General features: G+C 31.9%; 2 protein-coding genes across 2 annotated transcripts in view; one reads left to right on the top strand and one right to left on the bottom strand.

Moving 5' to 3' along the window:
* LOC127836895 (complement factor B-like) overlaps positions 1 to 24,883 on the top strand; it is a 132,474-nt gene that overhangs the window by 74,377 nt on the left and 33,214 nt on the right. The gene's annotated exons all lie outside the window — the stretch shown is intronic.
* The window catches only part of LOC127836894 (uncharacterized), a 168,376-nt gene that overhangs the window by 139,080 nt on the left and 4,413 nt on the right, over positions 1 to 24,883 (bottom strand). Inside the window, exons 4-11 of the mRNA XM_052363537.1 lie at positions 23,375 to 23,485; positions 22,577 to 22,660; positions 20,624 to 20,708; positions 18,793 to 18,878; positions 17,500 to 17,727; positions 17,012 to 17,245; positions 15,370 to 15,597; positions 14,835 to 15,068 (exon numbers count right to left, since the gene is read on the bottom strand). Of these exons, the coding sequence (XP_052219497.1) occupies positions 14,835 to 15,068; positions 15,370 to 15,597; positions 17,012 to 17,245; positions 17,500 to 17,727; positions 18,793 to 18,878; positions 20,624 to 20,708; positions 22,577 to 22,660; positions 23,375 to 23,485 (1,290 nt within the window). The remainder of the gene's footprint in view (positions 1 to 14,834; positions 15,069 to 15,369; positions 15,598 to 17,011; positions 17,246 to 17,499; positions 17,728 to 18,792; positions 18,879 to 20,623; positions 20,709 to 22,576; positions 22,661 to 23,374; positions 23,486 to 24,883) is intronic.

Below are 24,883 nucleotides of genomic sequence, written 5' to 3'. Positions count from 1 at the left end.
AAAGTTTACAGTTAAAACTAGTTTTTGAAAAAACTGCTATTTATTGAAGCTTGAACGACTTACCTCCAAACATGTAATGTTACTCCAGTCATCCATACATGTATTTCTTATCTAGAAGTCAATAATAGTGTATAGACCGAAACTTATTATCAAAATATACAATTAAAAATAACTTGATAAATTAAATCCTTTATTCAAAACAGCGTTGATGCCATAGCGGTTACCCCTTTGCGAACAATCTTTGCAGAATCGATTTTAAACAGGAAAACATCCTTCATTTACAAACCATACATGCCCTGCTTTTCATTAAGCCAAATGCAAAGGGAATAATCAAGTTATGAACAAAGATCTCCCATAGTATTTGTAGCTCGAACGCAATTTTCATATAAAAACACATGTAAGATACGATGGCTGTGTTCGAGTAAATATTTTTGTTCCGGTCCCCCTGTAGTGTTAAACTATAATAACAGAATACTAAGACTAATACTAACAGACTAGAAAGGATAGAACTATGTTTTGTTAAACAACATTTCCGACGGAGGGAACGACATACTTAAAGAAAATATGACTATCCAATATGTTTGTGTTGCGATTAACATTTTACTCGAGTCATACTGAGACCCAAAGTATATTACATAGGGTACTTTAACAATATTTATATACAGCAGCACATTTGGCGTCAAAATTAACAATAAGATGGTATCTTTTGATTGAATATTACACGAGCAAATTGACGATCTTGTACGTGATTACCAAAGATAGCTCGACACTTACCCCTTAAAAAAAATTTCGGGCACAAACAGACCATAAATAAGACCACAAATTAATTTGAGAACCCTGAACAAAAAGTTTACCGTGAATAACTCGTTTATATATATCATAGCATGTGTTCGCCAGTGATACGTAAACTGTCTGATCACTTAACTTAAACATTAATTTGTCAGGCACATAATTAATTGTCAGAAACACTATCAGCAAAATCTATAGGTAAAAGGTGAACATTATTCAAAACTGAGCTTATAAAATAAACTTTCCAATTCATAACAGTAAATGCCGACCTTGAACAATATTTCTACCACGAAAATAACTTAAACACATGGGTCTTAAGAACAATTACGGAAGCCCCCCAATTTTGTTTTGCGATGGGTTTCAACGTTTTTAAGGAATCATTTTATCAAACAATTTTGTTATGTTCAGACAAGTATGGTCAATTTTAAGAAAAAAAGTAATCCGAAGGATTCTGATTTGCTTTTTTGAATAAATTGATATGGCTTTTTCCAATGTTTAGAAGGTTATGTATTACACAAAAACAGCAATCAGATAGATTGAATGAAACGTACGAACGTAAATGCATATTTATTGAATATAGTTTATGTTTTAATTAATGAATTGTCTTGAAGTGTTATTTTTATTACGTAAGGAAACAACAAATAGTAAATGTTAATGATTCACATACAGGGCCCTGATTATTTTATAAGTCTATTAAAAATACATACCCTTCTGTATAAACAATGTGGTCGTCATTTATTAAGTATAAAGCTATATTCCTTTAGAAATTCATGTTGTTGTCGTATGTCGCTATGTCTAATTTATAATTGAGCTTCACTTTATTTATTACCATTTGTAAGTGCCCCTTACACATCAGCTTAATATATTGCATCATACGAAAAGGCAACGGTAACAACAAAGAGATTAAATAATGTGTATTTAACTGTATTAGCCACAGGGCAGTGAAATGAAATCGAACGGAATGTAATATAATTTGAATTTACCGTCCGGTTTCGAACAACGAACTAAATATTCTTAGATATCAAAACAAAACATTACAATACATAGTACATGCTTTGACAGAATTAAGGTTTTTCAAAAACTTCCATCTCATTTGGATGAAGTGCAGCATACAATTTAAGAAATAAAGCATTCGTTTGATGAATATAACTCCGTTATCCTTGTTGAAGTCAGACTATCAGTTATAAATGTACATACTGTACGTTGGCATTTGTTCATCGAATGCAAAGCGTAAGCACACTTACCAATTTCACAGCTAAATCCGGCGAATCCTTCCTTGCATGTGCACTTGTTAGGTTCAGTGCAGTTTCCCTCGTTCTGACATCCTTGACTGCACACGGCTGAAAGAAAGCATTAGTTTCTGCATAGATATTTTCGATTTAAAGACTCATTATGTCATATATTTTATCAGAAGTTAAATACTGCAAAACCATGTTGTTATCATCGTTTCCATTAAGCACATACTCGTATATTAAACCGAAATATCCTTTGCATGTTGACTGTTGAAAGCGTTGTAATGTAATCGCGGTTTCGATGAATTAACACATTACGTCTAAATACTTTGATATACTTCTACAAGACTAGTTTACAAAAATATTTTGCCTTGGTACTTGTTATATATATTTATTTTCATTTACTTCTCCAGTGGTCAAATTCACAATTTCTTAATAAGGCTATGTACAAAAATGGATGCATTTCTGCCAACTATTTTTTAATCATTTCAGTAATCATGCATTTTAAGATGTTAATAATGAAATTTGCTAACGTTTTCAAATGGAATTCATGAGAATCAAAAATGATAACTACGTAATGCTTGTCAATTGAAAACTGTGTTTATTTGTAAATCTCTCATAGCTGAATGTAAGACCTGCATATATGAACCTTACCCGTTTACTTAATGTTTAGTTGTGAACTGTCCATAATTATTTAGATATTATTCCCAATATGTTCTCATTAGGGACTAGCGAAATGTTTTTTGTTCTCTCTTTGATGAGCAAATATTGGACTGTAATACTCAGAAAGCAAACAAATATTACTGACGTATTTATTACTTTTTCGTTACTGCGAACAATGCTCTCTCTAGACTATTTATTTCAAAGCAAAACATACGTTAACTGTTTTACATTTTTTTATTAATGTACATACTTTTAAGATACGTAACTTTCCCATGTTACTTCAGTTTTTTATTGTTGAGAGTGTATATGACGATTCACTGACTGAAACGTGTAAGTGGTTTTATAATATTACTCATTATTAAGCGCTGGTTACAAACCTTTATCGAACGCTGGTTAATACAACCGATTATCAAGCGCTGAATAATACAACCCATTATCAAGCGCTGGGTTAATACAACCCTTTATCAAGCGCTGGTTAATACTGGTACAAAATGAAGGCTTACGTATTTCACACTGGTTTCCCTTCGATTCGTTTTTAGGACATTCGCACTGCTGGTCTCGCGTGCAACGACCCCCAAACTTGCAGAAACCAATGGGACAATTCACTGAAATTCAGTTCAATAGAGATGACAAGACTGAGAGTTAAATACAGAATAATATCACTTGATCCGACGAGAACAATACCATTCGGAAATACACGCGAATTGTCAATCTACCAATACCAGTTAAAATATATGCGCGTTTGATGTAATAACCTGGTCGGCACTTGGGGAGTGAGCCGTTGTTCCCCAAGTCCCAAGGTTTCTCACTATCGCGCTGCTTTAGACTCCATAACCCTTTATCGCAGACGAACATCCTCTTGTTAGGCTCGAAGAAAGTGTCGCCAGAATGCGAACAAGTAAATGTTAAAAATTCGTTGTGCTTTATTTCATAACGATTGGCACCGGATGTTGGCGTTCTTTGGGATGGGTCATATAATGTTAATCCTTGCTCCAAATATGTTGGGATCTTGCAGCCAACTAAAAGGAAATCCCAACGATTCATTACGGCTACACCAATCGACTGGGCATTAAAGATAGTGTTGCAATAAAGAACACTTATCAACGTGTTGTTTACGATAAAATATAATGACATCATTCAATAATTATAATTCATAACTATATTCTGTCGAATACTGATATCAAATATTGTTAAAACAAATTACATATGTTTTGTCTTAAGTTTCTAGCAAAATAATGGGATTTGAAGATGGGTTTTTCTTTGTAAAAAAATCTAGAATAAAGAATATCATCATATAGTTACTTACTTGGTTTACATTGCACATTCGTCCCCAAGCACTGTATTCTACCGGTGGTTTGGTTGCACTTACACGAATTTACTGTATATAAACTTGCATCCATTTCGTTCTCAAACCAAAGCGTATAGCCTTCGTGACATTTAACGGACAGTCCTTGGTTTGTTATATTTCCGTTATCGATATTTGTACACTTTATAGGCGTTAACGTTGAGCCTTCTTTAGACTCTATAATTTACAAATATACAGCAAAAAATCTGTTTTCTTTACCACAGCTTAAATTTTCTTTATATTTTTGTGTGATTTAAAATAAAGTATTTATTTATATTATATTAATATACCATCTTATTGGTTAATATCATTCTTCGTTAAAGTCCCCTTTCATTATGTATAAAATCATTAGCCTTCCTTCAACATTTTAATGACATTTTAGTAATATTCAGCACAAGAACCGTGAATGATAGACGGACCCAAAGATGGACCAAACGACAGGCGGACGGACTAGATAATTACTTTATACGTGTTCCAAACAGCCTTATAGTTGGAGCATATATAGTGTTTACCTGTCTCACAAGTGAGATTATGTTTTGTAAATTCACCATCAACGCAGTCAATTTCAGCTACTTGTGTGTGTCTGTGATCAGTTTCCTCGTCAGTATACACAATTGAATATTCATAATAACTTTGTGCACAAGTCAACTTTACGCGTGTTCCATTTGCCACCTGAAATAATAATAAATATAAAGGTTTGAATATGCATTTGTTCATCATTTTCGTCCATGACAAGCTTTTCAAATAACCTAATTGTATAAATACTGTATACTCATTGTTTTAGATGTCGTGTAGCATAGTGTGTATACATGTTCTGCGTTTAAGAAAGGTATATTGATACTGACTATTCTCGTTCGAGCCAAATTACTATTTGACGAACATTTATTACAGACAGTTATTTCAAATAAAATATTGATTCATTTAAGCAAGAGGTATCAAGAAGAATTTTTGTTTAAGTGTATTCGTCTACCGACGTAGTATTATTTCTAATGAAAACAAGTTATCGTTTAATTTAAATAATAGAGTTGTTAATCACATGAATTAAATGATAAACTACGTTTGTTAGAAAGGTGTACCCCAATTTACTAAATATATCTCAAATACGAATGTTAGACCTACTCATGTTGTGTTACATATTACGAAGTGGTATAAACAAACCATTGATGAAAGTTTACAATATTTTTGTATACAACTAAGAAAAAATATATGTATATCAAATCGGAGGCTGTCATATTAGCATATCCCCATACGGGGATAAGACCAGGGTATTCTAGTTTTAGAATTAGACATTTTTTTTTAAACCTCTTTAATAGTATGTGAGTAAATTTACCTAAGTGCATGCTTCAGTTACCAACAATGTCACTTAAGATATCAACAGTAAATTAAAGAAATACGTGTCGTCATTTCGCTTATCAGCGATGATCATGTACTCGACCGACAACCATATTAACTTATGGTTATTAAATTATGGAATAATGTTCGGCTTAACTTTGGTTATTGCGCTTATTGTAATGATTAGTATTAACCGTAGTGAATAATCAAAATTTCAAATTTGAGCAATGTATTTGTGTAACAAGTACCTTTTTATCTACTTCTTCATCTCTCGTCATATCCCAGTAGGAGATGTATTCTGAATACTCCAAAGTACAGCTTCCTGATAAATAAGTAAAATAGTTGGTACTGATAGTGGTCTAAATTATTTTATCACGGATAATATTACACAAAAGGCAAAGTGAAGATAAATACAGTGAGTTATCTTTAAGACGCAAATCTGTCTGGTCCAATGTATTTGGCCCAATGCAAAACGAAATAGTTCAGCAAACAAAATCATACAATTATTTCTGCTATGTAATGAAACAATGTAATTTTTCGTAAGATATGGATTATACAATGACTACATATGTAAATTCCTAGTGTAATGAATGTTATTGTTCACGGGTCTTACATACAAACGATATAAATGTAAATATATTTTACTGTAGTCAATATCTAGTGTATTTGGGAAAATGAAAGACATCTAAAATTAGCTTGATTAACTTCAGTAAAAAGCTCAAATTTATTTTATATAGTACAATATTAATGATTTTAATAATAATGAAATGTAAATTATAAATTTTGTCCAAATGATATTAACAACTTACTCAATATAAGCATATATACACACAAAGTTGCACATTGTTTTGTAACGTCCTCTTATATGGAACATTTCATAAAACATGCATTCTTGTAGGGCGATCGCCGTTGTTGTCATTTCTTGGAAGCTCTTATACCCAACGTGAAATTTTACTTAATGCAAAATACACCTCCATTATGCAAAATAAAGTTAAATACATAACTAGCCATCTCAATATTCTTTTGGCTAAATATGCAACAAGGAGATTCCCTTACCGTGTCCTACATACCCAAAAAGAGAAGATCGAGTTATACTGAATCCATATAAAATGGGCAAGCAACAAAGCAAACGTCATACCGCTTTCTTGTTTATCAGCAATTATTCTTCCCTCAATCTCTGTGGCAACGATCGACACTTTTTGGTGAACAACACTCGTCAATGACATTGTTGATTCGTGTCCTGCTGTCTGGTTTGAGTTAGGCAAGAACGCGTCACTTGACTCCATCTTTGGTGTTCGCGTATATGTTCCAAACGAACACGGACTACTGGTGATGTCAAATGTGCCATCTTTGCACGAAAAGGCTGTTGGTTGGTCATAGTTCTCAATATCTTTAGGTGCAACTGCGGATGTATTTTTGCATGTTACGTTGATCTGAAACAAATAGTGTGCACATCATTTGATAGTTCATGTTATAAAGATTCGCCGGGGTTATTTGTACATGTAATTACAATCAAATGGAACTTGAAGTTTTAATATATATTATTTCTTTAAAATCGTTATTGATGAATTGGATGTACCGTCAATCATTTAATAGTATTGAGTATAATAAAACGAAATGATATAAATCATATGACCTAAAAAGACTGCTGTATTTGTTTTAATATTGTATTTATTTCATCTGCCAATCCTTCCTCTATTCATTTTATGTAAGCAGACTAAATAGGTATATATCTATAGGCAGAGCAACAGCTTTTTATTAATTGCTTTAATTGTTCAAATAACGAAAAATAACGATTTAATTATTCCTTCAAAGAAACTACTGCGAATACACACATATAACAATGCATGAGTAATTGCATGATAGCTGATGCTTAAATGCGTGTTCGTGTATGTATAAAAGGCGATGTCTGTGTAATTGAGATGTTATAACGGTTATATACAATATATTTTGCATTTTTACATGGTATGCACATGAACGTTGCCTTTCGATGACATATTAAATAGATTTATAGATATCTCTATTTAAATCATTAATTAAATGCTCTATTACTGTTAGTTTTGTAGCATATATGTAATATGCATATGCATCCAAGCTACGTTATGGGAAATTTAAAACCCTGTATAACGTGTTCTTCCTGAGATGCATTATGCTACTCTGAAAGTTAACAGAATTATACTAGGTTCTATAATCTTTTAATCAAGAAGTGCTCAATTTGATACATGTACCAATCTCATATCATCGTGCATCAAAAAGGGTTCATTATGTCCTTCTGGTGTATTCTTACCATAAAGTTATTAATTTTCGATAAAATTTGAAATAATATTATCTATATTTATTTCTAAACTTGAAGAAACGATAATTATGTGGTTAATGATATAAGGGAAAAGTGCTGCTAGGCTAGCCATCAAACCCAAATGCTTTTAGTTTTTATCACTGTTCTGTGTGTCATGTTTGTTTTGTTTCTATTATCCTGTATTTTATGTAATCCTTAAGACACTCACCTTTACTCTTAAACTACAAGATGCAGAACTATATTTATCTCTTGATAATTTCCCTGGAGTTTCGAAGTGCATGCTAATTATACTGAACTCGTATTTATTTTGCAACGACCCTACTTTTAATCATTATGTGATGTCAAATGTATGTGTATGTTTAATCCTCTTTCCTATAGCCATTACCTTAACAACATTACTGAAAGTTAACAGGAATGTTTCTTCCGACAATGTACCTATTTTTTATTTTTGTTTTGTGCATTTGTCTTCACCACCAAGTAGATATGTAATTAATCATTTATATACACAATTTATAAATAATATATATACATATAAAAACGCATTCAAATACCTGTGCATTATGACGGAACATAGCTTTAATAGGCGTTATTGTGGCATCGTCTATGCTTGGGAGCGGACACTCTGTAAACAAAATATATCGACATGATGCAACAAATCCACGGATGATTTTACTGCTACAACTAAATTATTGAAAAATTTAAACACATTTTTCAATAGTATTTACAATTTTTTTTTTTAAAGATTTTGGCTTCATCGTGATTCGAACCCGGGACGTTAGAGCCTATTAAAACTAAATCATTTACACTATAACCCTACTGAAGATGATAAAAACAAACTTTTTAAACGTCATTCTAGTATAAACATTAACTTTTAATCTTCGATGAAAACATTGCAAACACTTAACACGTTTACTGCTTTCAATTGATTCTTTTCCATAAACGAACTGATATATTTTAATATTGTTCTTACTCATGAGTGGTAGTTTGTTTGTATATATATATATATTTATTATTATTTATTATTTATTTCTGTTGAGAGCATATACGTTTTCAAGTTGTTATTTGCCAAACTCTGTAAAATCGTTACGCAATGTGTTATCATAATATCACAATTTACGAAATATATCTACTAGAAATCTATTACTCCTAATTTTGTTTTGTATTGTGAATTCCCATTTTCTTCCCCAGCATATTTTGAATACAATGTGACGTTGTAAATAAAATACGCCGATCGGTGTGTACATTTTATACCCCAAGCGTGGATAAGACAAGTTCGAAAGAAAAGTTACAACAGTATTCGGGGTTAAGTGATATAATATTTAAAACATATATTTACAAGTGCTTAATATGTTCGGACTTCCTTACATTATTAAACCGAAAATTGGATTACTCAGTCACACGTACATCACTTAATCTTTAACGAAAGAACGTAACAGAAAAAGTGCATATTAAGGTTAAGTGTTTTTATTGTTGCGTGCACTCCAATCATTGCAATTGATTAACATGTATGTTATATTCTTAAAACGGCAAACAGTAATAAAATGTTACAAAATGCGTTTCGATGGGCACTTGATATTTCAATATTGTACTATAAACAACAAAACTTGTCTCTTTAAATGACATAAGTTTCTCCCAGTTTAATAAAGTATACGGTGTTGTATCAACATGTTTAATTTTCGTACTCCCCGCATTTACTTTGTTTTTATTTGAGTGTATTACACATTTTATCCAAGGATCGTTTCCCCGGTTTTTGAATATTACTTCAATATTCGTTCGGTGCCGACCACCAACAATAAACATACACCGTCGAACAACTTAAAATAATTTATCTTAGGCACTTACGTCGAAAACATCTTACGGCTTGTTCCCAAACACCGTTTTTACATCGAACATGACCGTTATGAACGACTTCCTCTGCATAGCTGTAATTCAGTGAACAGTTCACTATAGCGGTTTCTCCATGAGGAAAACTGGTGATTTCTTCTGTATCATTTACTAACAGTAACCCACCGATTATGTCTGATACATTACACCGTTCTGAAAATGAGACCTGCTTGTTTAACAACAAAACTGGAGATTAAACATATAATGATAACTCGGTAACACAAAAACAACTTATTTGTACCACTCACAATTTAAAGTGCAATACATTTCGGATGTTGAAATTTACCTTGTACGAGGCTAACGTACAATTGTATTAAATAAAGAAATACGTTGGGTTAGTATTCGGTACAAATGTAGCATACGTCGATGGACTTATTTGGTGATTTAAAGAGCCATTTTAAATATGACGTTACAATTAAATGTCTATTTTCAAAAACATTCGTTTGCATCTCAAAAATATACCTGGTTTGCAAACTGGAGGTACTATCAATACTCCGTTTGGCGTTTGCCACGTACCGTTGTAACATTCTAAGTTAGATGCATTCGGAATAAGGTCGATATCCTCAGAACATGTAACATTTATCTATGAAACAGAAACGACAGATGATATTAAGCTGCTGTGTTGTTGTGTTTTTGTATGTGGCATTTTGTTATATATGTGGTCATGTAATACAAAAGTAACACAACGGCATACACAATATAAATTTGTAAAATCAATAAAATTAAATATAAGTCTACTTAAATGCTGTTATGTTTCTGTACATGTTCCACATCATTATCGACCTAATTGTGTAATGTATAAATAAGAACGACCCTAGCAAGATGCCTTACACCCTCCCCCGACACCGTAATGATTTTTGAATAAAGTCAATCTTAAAAAAAAACATCAACCAGAACAATTCTTCAATTGTTTTATAAACTGGCTGAAACAGGTATTTTGTTATCACCTGTTCTAGAACATTGTAATGCTTTAACAAACTTTCTGCTGACATTATTGCTATCGCTGCAATAAAAACGGATTTCATTGCCCAATAGTAAGAGTGTGCTTAATCACTATTGAACGTCTTTGTTCGGGATGTTATATAGTTAACAAAAGGTCCTTCATGATCGTGAGAGACTTTCGACATATATGTTTTTGGTCTTTTTTATATTGTTGTTTTTGTATTTATATTACTACATAATTGTAATTTATTGATGAATACATATTTTGTTTAAATGAGAAAGGGTACCTTCAAGATAAAAGACCATTCGATTTATTTCTTTTACGGTTTTTCTTTCTAAATAATTATCACACTACTATGCATTGTTTCAAATCGAAGAGTTCTCAAAATATATCGGAAACGAACGGTATATAGATCGACGATCAAAAGACCAACCGACTATCAATCAGAAAAAAAGCGCAAAGCAGTACACCCTATCCCATTCTTAGGTTTGGCATAATACGGAAATACATTCCAAAAAAACCAAAAATTTCAAGCATCATAACGCGACCTACACGCAGGCAATAATAAAAACGAGTAAAATAAGTTACAACGATAATGTTACCGATGTATCACATCATTGTTGATTACAATTTTTCAATATACACACTACAGTTCGCAAAATACAATGTGTCGTAATACTTTCAAAGATCTTCGCATTTAATTTGTTTCCTTTACCATCATATAAGATAATACAGCCTTGAAAGTCGGTCCGACAACCAAAATACCTTTCTAAACGATCCTTAAGTCATTAAAATAATTATACCTTTCTATGGGGGGAATAATCCATAAAGTAGTAAAAGAGTAGTTGAAAACACAGTTTTGCGACAATAAATTCTATCGAAGATGGAAGATGGAAGAAAAAAGGACAAAACTCTTGCCAAACCCTATCGGGACCATATTCTTTAATTACGAACTTCATCAAAATAATGTTGTTCAAATATAACAAGTCGCGGGAAATGCACCTAGTAACTTAAGAGAATATGCAAACACAAATTGTTTGAGTTGGACAAAGGATTATAATTATGTAAATAAAACGCCACCGGCGCCAAATGTTATTTAAGGAATTGTATGACTATACATTCTTCATTGGAATTAAGCCCAAACTCGTCGCAGCCAAAAATATATTTCTGTACGATAATCTACTCACAAAATCTACCGAACTGCGATAGTGTTAATGAGATTAAACCTGTAGATAAAGAGGGGTCGACCACACAGGTTTCGGAACGTAAGGATGGACCTACAGACGGACAAGTGCAAAGCTTACTCTTTGGAGGTGAAAAGAACAAAATGATTTTGTCCCCGTATTGTTCTTACCTAATGATTGCCTTAAACCGAATTTAATATAATTGTATTATTACTGTAACATTAACAACTTTGGTTTACATCCATGGCATGTATGTTTAGCTTGGACACTGGCTCTATAAACAGGGTAGTAATAACGCTTAACCGATTTTTTGGGTATCTCGAATAAATAACACTTTTCTAGCATCTAATTTACACAATATCTTAATAGAGGAATAATAACATTCATCTTGTTGATGCGTATTGTAATGTATAATATAAGCATCAGTAAGCTTATAAACCCCTTCAAACAGTCGTTGAGTAGATTAAAATTAAGTGTGTGCTTGATGGGCAGAAGTGTACATGTACATATCGTTCACTCATAAAATCAACACAATACATATCACACATCTCGTAGTTTAGTTTGTTCGCTACACTTAATGAGGATTTTTGTCTTAACAATAATTTTGTTTTCTTTCTGAAGGGAGCAATGGGTAATCATTTACTTACTTTTGTTCCATGTTGGACTTTTTCTTCCACTGTTCTATCTTCCTCATTTTTAACCAATGCATATTGTCCAAAATCGGCATGGCAATTGTATGCTAAGTATAAGATTTGGTGTTAACGGAATTAACAATTCAGATAATAATTACTGATGCAAATGTTTAATTTACATGTATAGGTAAAAGTCACCGAAATATTAAGTGGACCGATCAAATACCTTAAAATTTAACACCAGCGAGAACTTCGCTCGTAATGGTTTGGCTCAACAGAGTTTGTTCGATAGGGGATATAATACGAAACATATGCATTATAATGTGCTATCAGGTGTTCTTATGGATTCGTACATCACAAAGTCAACGATATGCACGCGTGCATATACTCCGAAAAAATCAGCAACATATTCAAAATAATCCGGGAACTGACGAATATAATCTAGACAATCTTCAAAAAGCAAATCGCAAAAGCCGATTTTTTATGAAAACTGTTCAAAGCAACAGACCAAAAATAAAATTAAAATAGACGTTAAAGATGTACGATTTGAAAAGTCGCAATAAAAATATGCACTTACGAATTATACATCTTGGAATAGTGTCGGGAAAATTTTTTCCCTTCTTGCATGCTATACTGATTTTATTGGATTTTAGCAATAGTCCGCTCGTCTCATTGAGCAGCTCATATCCATCGTTGCATTTTATAACAACCTTAAAATAAAACGTATTAGTCGTAAAATATACGATTAATAAAGACAATTCAAAATGTTAAATGTGAATATGGTAACCAAACCAAAATACTTTCCAAATAAAAACATCTCGTTAGCTGATTTGTATTGAATGATTTATATAGTAGTAACTTGCTCTTTATTTCATCTAAAATGCATAACTGTATAGTACTTAGTCCATTCGAAAGACGAAACCATTACTCAAACAATTAAGCAAAAGGATTTATTGCGCACCTTAGATCCATGTTTCGTGTAGTTTTCTTTAAAGTCTGATTCCCGTGAATTAAAATGTGCCTGATAAACCAATTTACCGTTTTCAACCGTGGGTGCTTTACAACGGGCTAAATAAGTGAAAATAAATTACATAAATGTTTGTATTATTCATACGTGTATATAGATTAGTGTCAATCATAAACAGTATGTATTCCCTAAACAAAAGTGGGGAACATGCTGCTGGATATATTTTTTTGTTAATTAGGGAGTTTTTGTTTGGTCCTATTCGGTGGATGATATATCTGGTATATTACCATATTACAAATCATTATAATATCAGCACTACGTATGGTGTGCAGCTTCCATTTCATATGTGACTTGTGACACATATTTTCTTATAAATCTGGCACTGCCATGTGTTTTTCTGCCATATTAAAAGCGCCTTTTTTTTAATAGACCATTGCGCATATGAAATACTTCTGTAAATAACCCTTGTGAGTATGGTGGCTTAAACAAACATTTCGTATTGCAAACGAAGACAAAATAAAAATATGAACAATAAACACGTTATCGAACCGGGAATGTTAATTCTCATCCGACTGTGAACAAAAGATTTACAGATTAAATGTTACGAACTGTATATTTAATAACTTAATATAATACAACATCGAAAAAACTGTTATTCGTAGAGTTCTGGAATTGAAGTTTTATTTGGTTCAAGTTTGTAAATTATTATTGAAAATACAACACGTGTTATTTTTAAAAGTTCGAAGCTGTCTACAAGTGACCAATCATACATTTCATTTCGACTCAGCCGAAGCTTTAATGGTAAATAACCTTTATGGGTCTATTTACATTTTTATTTGAATTTATCCTTGAAACCCTGTATTTTTTGCTTTTTCATTTGTCATCTAGCTTTACGTCATTCTCAAAGCAGGCACTTAACTTTTGCATTTTTCGAAAATGTAAATGTTTATGTTCAACGTACGTTATGTTTGTTCTTGTAACAATGTCAATACTGATTTCTGGTTTTTGTTTATATGACTAACTCTATTGATATAAACAAATACCTTATTTTAATTCATAACTTGTCCAAATTATGTCTGTTTTAATAAAACCAATCAATACAGATTTGTGAAATCAATGTTCAAAATAATAATTCAACGTACCATCTTTGCACGCTAAATCATTGGTCAGGATGTATTGGTTTGAAGATACTTTAATTTTAAGTACACCCATTTCATTATCGACTCTCAGTGACGAAACAACTGGAGTTTTAATGTACACGAATCTGTTTCTTTTATTATTGAAGAAAAAGAAACCGTCGTCACAGATTGCGTTGTAAGTTTGACCATGATGCACCAGATTAGCCGTTGTATTAACGTACCCATGGATTGGTGACCAAGGTTCTTTCCGAACTACAATACAAAGATCGAGTTTGTCGAATAAGATAACAAAACAAATAACCGTATCATATCCCATAATTAATATATATAAACATTGTCACGAGAAATATAGATCAAACGTGTTCTGAGAAAGCTACGCCGAATTAAATTATTTAATGTATAAAGTAACAATAAATTCAAGTACATACCGTCCTTGCATTCAAGAGAGGTGTAAGCTAGATTGGGGTAAGAAATCACTGTAAGATTCCCCCTGTCATTCAAGACCCCCAGTGAACTGACACCACGAGCCAGGAATGTATCGTTCCAAGTATTAACAAACAAGAATCCGTCATCACATATCGCATTATATGTTTCAGTATGAAACAGTGGATTCTTTTTAATATCTACACGTCCATTTATTGGTTGCCACTGCTTTGCCCGAACTACAAAATGTACAAAACCCTGCAAACGTCAGTGTAGGTACCTAACACATGTATTATATTAAACAAGAATTTAAGTTTTAGGTATTTAAAAACGATTTTTTAATGTTATATAATATATATATATATATATATATATATATATATATATATATATATATATATATATATATTTATATATATATATAATCTACGCATGCATAACATTAAAACATTAAACATTAAAAATTTTAAACTAAAACATTACAGCTACGCCCAATAAAAGTTTGTAACATATTAAGTAGCAGTTAAGTAAACTACATACCATCCCTGCATTCCATAGTGGTGTAGTCTGTGTAGGGGTGAGAAATCAATTTAAAGTTCCCCAACTCATTCTTGATTCTCAGTGTTGTAACACCAACCAAGATTTTATCCGTCGTAGTGCTCGCCAGCAAGAACCCGTTATCGCAGTATACGTTATAGGTTTCTCCATTCTTGACCAAAGCTGTGTTGTTTGTGAATCCATTGGCAGGTACCCATTGATTCAAACGAGCTTGTGTTGGAAAATCACAAACCAATTTATTAAAACAATATTACAAAATGAAGAAGTAATTTATTTTAAGTCAACTTATGTTATTAACAGATTTGCGTATTAGATTTTAGTTTGCACCATTCTTGCCCATAGCATTCGTTTAAATGTACACATATTCGGATACCAAATATCCAAACGAACATTTGCTGGAAAAATACAAAACACAATTATTTTTGTTTTTGAACGAAAGTTAAACACATTGAAAGGAGGTCTTCATGTGTAATTGTAACTAGATAACATACATTATATGAATGTAAAACAACAGGAACAGTATCTCGCCGTATGCGTATTACTAAAACAAGCACATACTTGCTATATATTCAATTATATCATTTAATTTAAAAAAATACAATCGTTGTTTATACAAAGTTCCTATTAAATTTACAAGAAGGAAATTTCAGTAATGTATAACATAACTAAAAAAGAACGATCGAATCACGGAATTATAACTAAATATGTCAATTACACTGTACACTTGAAGGTAAATCGCGAATATTATGAAAAACGATGTCTGTGTGATACATAAAAGCATTTTAATTAATCTAACAATTCCGATTAAACATCACATGTTGGAAGTGGCAACGTGTCAGAAATTGATTAGTAGTTTTGATATTTATTCTCCAAAAATGCAACATATTCATGGTGTAACCTGAATCTCACATATTTTATGTTTTAAATAAAAAAAATAATATACCTAAAATGTCTTTAAACTAAACAATTATCATTACTTGATTTTCAAATAAATGTTAAGCTATCAGCATTCTTGACAACAGCATTTATTGACAAGAATGCACTAACATGTACCAATGTCTCAAAACCTTTTTTGTCGGAAAATCAAAAAAAGCAATACGGTGTTTAAGAACAATATAAAATCAATGCAAAACATGATTCATGTGACATTTTTTCGTATTAGCTAACATAATATGAAGTAATCAGAGAGCATGGAGGCTGTATCTTGCAAATATCCGTATTGCAAACATGTGTTCCATCTTCTGAATATTTATTTATCATTTAACTTAAAACAGTGAAATCGTTAAGAATAATAAGTGAAAATAAATATTTGCAAGAAGTGAAATCAGATTATCCTTAAATGACTTATTAGTACCAATAAAAAAATCATTATCATATCCCGATCGAATTCCTGTTAAGGGAGACGATTCCTGCCATTTAAAGGGTTATGCATATGACATAATCTTAATGATCTTGTTTTCTAGATATTATGTGTCATTTTCAATGAAAAGACAAATATCAAGAATATAACACGATAATCATTTAAAAACATTGTCACTAGAAATATAGATCAAACGTGTTCTGAGAGAGCTACGCCGAATTAAATTATTTAATGTATAAAGTAACAATAAATTCAAGTACATACCGTCCTTGCATTCAAGAGAGGTGTAAGCTAGATTGGGGTAATAAATTACTGTAAGATTCCCCCTGTCATTCAAGACACCCAGTGAACTGACACCACGAGCCAGGAATGTATCGGTCCAAGTATTAACAAACAAGAATCCATCATCACATATCGCATTATATGTTTCATTATGAAACAGTAGATTCTTTTTAATATCTACACGTCCATTTACTGGTTGCCACTGCTTTGCCCGAACTACAAAATGTACAAAACCCTGCAAACGTCAGTGTAGGTACCTAACACATGTATTATATTAAACAATAATTTAAGTTTTAGGTATTTAAAAACGATTTTTTAATGTTATATATATATATATATATATATATATATAATCCACGCATGCATAACATTAAAACATTAAACATTAAAAAATTAAACATTAAAACATTACAGCTACGCCTAAATAAAAGTTTGCAATAAATAAAGTAGCAATTAAGTAAACAACATACCATCCCTGCATTCCATAGTGGTGTAGTCTGTGTAGGGGTAAGAAATCAATTTAAAGTTCCCCAACTCATTCTTGATTCTCAGTGTTGTAACACCAACCAAGAATTTATCCGTCGTAGTGCTCGCCAGCAAGAACCCGTTATCGCAGTATACGTTATAGGTTTCTCCATTCTTGACCAAAGCTGTGTTGTTTGTGAATCCATTGGCAGGTACCCATTTATTCAAACGAGCTTGTGTTGGAAAATCACAAACCAATTTATTAAAACAATATTACAAAATGAAGGAGTAATTTATTTTAAGTCAACTTATGTTATTAACAGATTTGCGTATTAGATTTTAGTTTGCACCATTCTTGCCTATAGCATTCGTTAAAATGTACCCATATTCGGATACCAAATATCCAAACGAACATTTGCTGGAAAAATACAAAACACAATTATTTTTGTTTTTGAACGAAAGTTAAACACATTGAAAGGAGGTTTTCATGTGTAATTGTAACTAGATAGCATACATTATATGAATGTAAAACAACAGGAACAGTATCTCGCCGTATGCGTATTACTAAAACAAGCACATACTTGCTAAATATTTAATTATATCATTTAATTTAAAAAAAATACAATCGTTGTTTATACAAAGTTACTATTAAGTTTACAAGAAGGGAATTTCAATAATGAATAACATAACTAAAAAGAACGATCGAATCACGGAATTATACCTAAATATGTCAATTACACTGTACACTTTTAGGTAAATCGCGACTTTTATGAAAAACGATGTCTGTGTGATAAATAAAAAGCATTTTAATTAATCAAACAATTCCGATCAAACATCACATGTTGGAAGTGGCAACGTGTCAGAAATTGGTAGTTTTTGATATTAACCCTCCAACAACACAACATATTCATGGTTTAGACTAAATCTCACATATTTTATTTTGTTTTATATTTGTTACCAGAATTGAGATGTTTTAACTATGATTTAAGTCAAATTGTGATATAAAAATAGTATAAACCCACCCAAACACGTTGTAATTAGATCATTAATTTAAGCAGCTTCGTTGGTCATTGACCTTCGTACTATATATATGTTCATAAAATAGCTGAAGTAGTAACAGAGCAAATCAAATAGTCATTGTACGATGTAGTGTAATCATCAGCAATATGGCATGTATATAGCTGTAATAGAGTCGCTAGGCATTTTGTTATGTGAACAAGTAGCAGTAATTTTAAGTAACACTGTTCTACAATAAAATACACACCTTACCGTAAGGTAAAATACATCATAATACGTACGTATACACTTCGGTATTTCTACCCATTGCTTGTTCTTTTCACATTCTGTATTTGCTACAGAACTTAAGTCAAAATTTTCGCTGCAGCTGAAAGAATCAATCGATACAGATAAATATTAGAGTCCTGTCACGGATTACCCAATTTATGTATTCATGTTAAATATAATGGTTGATGGAGTTATGTGTGATTGATAAAATAGTAGTCCCACAGCTTGCTTTACATAGACGCATTGTTCAAACCATATTATGCAGCAAATCAGGGAAAGTTGTCAAACATACACTAGCTGTACATAAAACGGCACAAGAGCAATTCGACAGAGGGCATTAATAAGCTTAAATGAGAATAAGGAAGTCGGTATCATCACTGTTACATTACTGTTCATAGTACTTATATGTTATTTGAATATGAATATTCATCTTACAAAATGATAACTAAACTAACAATCAATTATTACGCAAAACAGCACGTGACAAAATTCTAACGAATGACGTTTTATGTAGATATAGCACAACAATAACAAAAACAGAATGTCTGAGTATGGCTGTTAGAACGCTTGTTCAGCAAATGAATTACGCTGGAAAGGTGTACTCTGGGTATTAGATAAACAAATCCAAACGTCATTCTGATTGTAATTAGGGCTTTACGACGTGGATACTTTTAATAATAAACTGTAATGTCTACTTTGTTTTGTTTGATAGTACTCTCTCGTGACGAGCGTTTTGACTCCGCAAATTAAATAACGGTTTTCTTTTAGCCAAGCTGCTTAAATTGTTATATTCTAAACGTGTAACGTAATAAGAAATCACACTGCTGTTTCGGCAAATAACATGATGCTAATGAGACAATAATCTCAGAAATTGATTGCAAAACACCATTTGATGTCAAGGAAGTGTAACGTTGCCGTAAAGGTTGTTTTTTGAACGCCAGTTGATTGCAAAGAAGGTAAATTGTCGCTATGGAAATCACTGGTTTATAGGAGGATAAAGTTGTTACGTTTGTCGCCGAGAAACGCATATGTTGGGAATTCAATTATGGGTGCCCTTGGTACTAAAAGAAATATCTGATTACGACATCAATAACTTCCAAATCGCCGCCAGGAGTAGATGGAGTAAACTAATGCTAGTACTTTAAATGGGTTGCCGTACGTGAACTTGTTTGGTAATCAAAAACATAACTAGCTGCAGTGTAAGTCCTTGATTATCAGTTACAGTTGCTTTTTTCGGAAGAGTTTCATGTATACCTTGTATTGATATTTCAGATTTTAAAATTAACAGCAATATCACATTTTTTTGTCAAGATGAGGCATGTTAACCCATCGCTTTAGCAATACCAATAGAGATCTCACAATAACGTAAATATACGTTAAGTCTTTAACAAAAGCTCAACAATCACCGTGGAGTTATAGCGGAAAGAGACCAATATATCTAAACCATATAACTGTATGTAGAATACGGTTTATATGACAAAAAAGTATTTTGCGCTGCTACAGGTATGTTGTCAACTTCCGTTAGGGTTTAATGTTTATCTTATCACAGTTCAATTTTCTAACAAGGACATATAACTCGCTGAACTATCTCAGAGTACAACCAAATACCCGTTTTACAGTTTACAGGCTTTATACGTATTTAATATCTTAAATGGATTCTTACGACTGACTTAACTATATTTGTTACTAATTGAGACAAATACGCTTACCAAAGTACGGACCCGTACAACAGAGCGAAGACTATTACCCTTAAAGTAAATTAATTTTAATAATTAAATGATCGCACTAACTGTGAGAGACATAAGACTTGTAATAATATTTGAAGCTTTTTGGAATAATACTTACGTAAAAAATGCCAATGTATATACTTCCCTATCTCCGAAGTAAGTCACTGTTCCGTTATCCAAAGTTATGTTGGGACATCGCGGTGCTTTAAAAAGAGTTAAAATTATTAAAAGGAAAGGCAAACATGCAGTGGCATTAATCCTTCGCTGAATATAATTGTAATGGGGAGTTTATATAGTAAATTCAAAAACATTCCGGAGGACAGGCTTTTTTGTTGACGAAACAACCAAGGTTTATTCAAGATGCATGCATATGATATTATGTGTTTAAATTCCATCTTTGTGTCACACTTTTGTCTATATTTGTTTGAAAATTGTTTATGAAAACAAATAAAAGTCATGTAAATATTTTATAAGAAATTACTACGTAATAAACAGTGCACATAAATGACAGTAAAACCAAACAATGTATTTTGATGGTTTCAGTTGGATGTTCAATCACATAATGGTATATTATATTTGAAGTCTTTTTTTCAACCGCTCTTGTATGTTGACTTTTTGATTATAATACATCATTAAAATATATTGCAAACAGCTTAAAACAAATATCAACATAAAAGAACAGTGTAACGTATGTATGAAGTATACAAACATGATTCCTAGATTTATAAGATTGGTATCAAAAGTATATGTCTTTGTTGCTCGTGAATATACTTATTCGAAAAAAATTATCAAAGACATAGACAAGATGCATGTAAGTAAGTGATCGAACGTGTCTTATTGCCACTAACATGCAACCATTGTCGTTTACAATTTACTTGAAAACTAACTTTTAAACCTATCTGAGAATTTTAAGTAAATGTGTTAATACAATTCGTGGTTTCGTCTTTAAAAAGTATGTTTTACAATACTAAACAATTAATAAATATGTTTCTTTAAACATCTAAGCTTTGGTTATATTGCCACTTAATTAAATATTCATTCGTATATAACTACACTATCCCCCCCATCCCTCGGAAAAGTAAACAACTTTCAGAAAATAGCATTATGAACAGCAATTTTCTTCCTCTCTGTTCAATTTCTTAAAAACAATCATGCTTCGTTAAGAATCATTACTCAATTTACTGCATGTCAAGCATCTTATTGGGGCATAAATAGGCTTGTTGTTTTATATAATAGTTGTTAATATGATATGTTTATTTGAAAAACGGCTTGATTATTGTAAACAGAAACTTCGTTATTGATCTATGAGTTTAAATTAAATTAAATTCCCAAACGATTATTATGAAAGATGAGCATGCATACTTATAAAATTGTAAAACAATATGTGCCACAACACTTGTAAGAAAATTCCATTCACCAAATGCAAGCACAAACGGAAAAAAAAGAGTTTCGGCAGAGATATTTTAGGCAAAAGCACAGTAGTGCAATAAAGGCGTTAAACTTTCAACGTAGTCCCCAATTGAATACACCAAATGTTGCAAACACCAATAGGATACATGAATTTGCCACAAAAATCGTGGTTGCGATTGCGTAACGGCTTTTAAACCCGATATGAAAAGGCACTTTTAGGAAACAGGCATTACACATGGGCCAAAATGCTTTAGTAAAATAGTACCTGGGGTCATAAACTCAATTTCTTCAGCTTATTTTCAATTCATAGATAATATGGTGACACAAACGTAAGGGAAAACAACGCTAAAGTGTTTCCTAAAAAATATAATTTATTTATTCGGACGGTTTTCAGCTTCATAATTAAATACAAATATTAAATGTATGTCAACTACGTAAATAGGCTTTAAAGGTAACACAAGACTAATGAAGAACACATGAAAGAACAACAAGGCTAAAAAAACAAATTTCATTAAATTGCACGTTCGGTTACTAGTCACTTTAACTTACTTTGGCATTTGGCAAGTCCATGTATCGTAAGTCGGGCTTGCCCTCATTGCATCACGGCCGATAATGCAAACTGTTCGTTCAACATGATATTACAAACATTTATCATGCTTACTTGTACACTGTGGCATACGTCCACTCCATGTACCGTCAGCCTGGCATACCCTTCTGGCGTCCCCGTCAATAGAGTAACCGGTTCCTGTGCATAACTCACATAATCAATTATTTGAAAATAATAAAAACTATTTATTAAATTTAAAAAAGTCTTGACTTCAAAAACAATGTTCTTAAATTGTAGTTGCATCTAATCACGATCAACGGTATTATTGAAAGTATCGCCAAGGAAATATACATTGATATTACATTAACTTTTTCAGTTATGAATTTCAGCATTAACTGCACGTTACATGTTAACTTGCTCAAAATTACTTATTTAATTAATTTTACTTGTAGGAAGTTTGGTAAAAAACAAAGCGTAGTATAAGCATTGGCAGAGTGCCGCAATAAGAGGGTGTCTGAAACGTATTTGTAATTGCCGTATTTTTTCGAACATAAATGTGATTGAAACTTTGTTTTATTTTACAATTTTACTAAAATTATAAAGTTATTTTCTAATCTGCTTTTACTACTCAAACACGACGGGCGGCTATGTAACCATTGACAAAACAGGAAATATAATTTCCGTTGTGAATTTTTAAAGAACGGAGTCTTGTGATTGAAAACGTTATTTTTTGTATCGAGTTGCAATGTTAGGAACTCTTGAAATAAAGTGCATGCACTTAAACGTTGGGAACAAATGTAATATTAGTTATTGTTTTAAAAGGAAATTTATCGTGTTGTTTACTAACTAGAAACGTCGCCTCAAAAGAGACCTATAAATGTCGCATTCTCACGCGTCAGAAAATAAACTTACTTTCGTCGCAGCTATATCTAATAACACTCTGGTATGTGTTCTCAGGCCTCTGCCAGTTTTCCTGGAATGATCTGCCATTTTCAATGTAGGAGGCGTCTGGACATTTTACAGCTGAAATATAAAAGTATTTGACAGTGAATGTATAGCTTTCATTGCTTTATACATGGTCATTTCGCAAAAGTATAGTTACTGCGAAGTGTTCGAAAACGTACTAATATAAAACTCTAAACGCAATCACACGTTTGTCTTAAACAATAATGATTTTAATATACAACAGAACTGACATCCAATTTTGCAATTCATCAAAGACGCCAATTATTTATTCATAAAATCAAAGGCATAAACTGCACACAGATATTTTCGTAGCGTGCACACAACGCGCCGATTGGCAGCAAAAGCCACACAGTGATTGTATCGATAAAAGGAAATTTTAAGATTGAATTCCAGTTAAATCGATACATTAATAAATGAGTACCTGAACACCATCGTCGATGGTCTTTTTATAGCTGAATATGTTTTGTTGCACATTAAAATAATTTATATAAAATTTTGCTTAAATGAGACACACGTTTAATTTCGTTACCGACATAAAGAGATAACTACAATATCCGTGCATGTTCTGAGACGCGAATTTGTGTATGAATGTAAGTTGTTATTAACAGAAAAAATACAACACATTTTGAAAGACAGAATTTATAATTGCCTTGCGGAAATACATGAGCAGGATCATTTATAAAATACGATTATATGACCAAACGTTCATTTACGTTTAAACATATTGTATTTCCAAAATAATCACAAAACTACAAAATATACATATAAATACAAATACAACAATTTTGAAAAAAGGGTAGTTCTAACAACATTATTGGTGGTCTTTCCCTGTTTTGTTATTTACATTACATGTTCGTGACGATAGCGTGATTTTGTAAAGCTCTATGTTACATTGCCAAAAGTACATTTGTGTTAAGAAAACAAAAAACTGCGCAAGTCAAAAAGAAAGAAAATCATGATTTGCAAGGAATTGGAAATAAAACTCTATTACATACAGTACAGCCTTAAGATAGTGAAGTCCTGTCCAGGAAAATGGAAACTATGTGCTACAACAACATTATGAAAAACGCTTTGTCGTCTTAATAAATATCTAAACATTTTTAAATATGAAGCAGTTGGTGTCATTATCTAACATGTTATTACCAAACAGCATTGTATTGCAGTGTATTTGTTCAATTGCGCGAAGGATTTCAAAAAGAGTTGGACGTTGTTCTGTAAAGCGTGGACAATTAAAAAAGAAATGATACACCGTGTCAACTTCTCCACATACACATAAAGGTGAAGGTTCTAAGTGATTGGTGTACAAGTGCAATTTCAAGTCGCTACAGTTATTCCTTAGTCGAGCATGTAAAATCGAAGTGAAATCACGAACATGAAAATATAATAGAGTTTCGACACTTGGAAGAATTAATTGTTTCAATTTATTTTTGAGTCTTGATAGAGAATCTAACAATC

This window comes from Dreissena polymorpha, chromosome 7 (genome assembly GCF_020536995.1).
Source record: "Dreissena polymorpha isolate Duluth1 chromosome 7, UMN_Dpol_1.0, whole genome shotgun sequence".
NCBI classification, from domain to species: Eukaryota; Metazoa; Mollusca; class Bivalvia; order Myida; family Dreissenidae; genus Dreissena; species Dreissena polymorpha.
The sequence above is the reverse complement of the archived record's forward strand: the minus strand, read 5'-3'. Positions and strand labels throughout refer to the sequence as shown.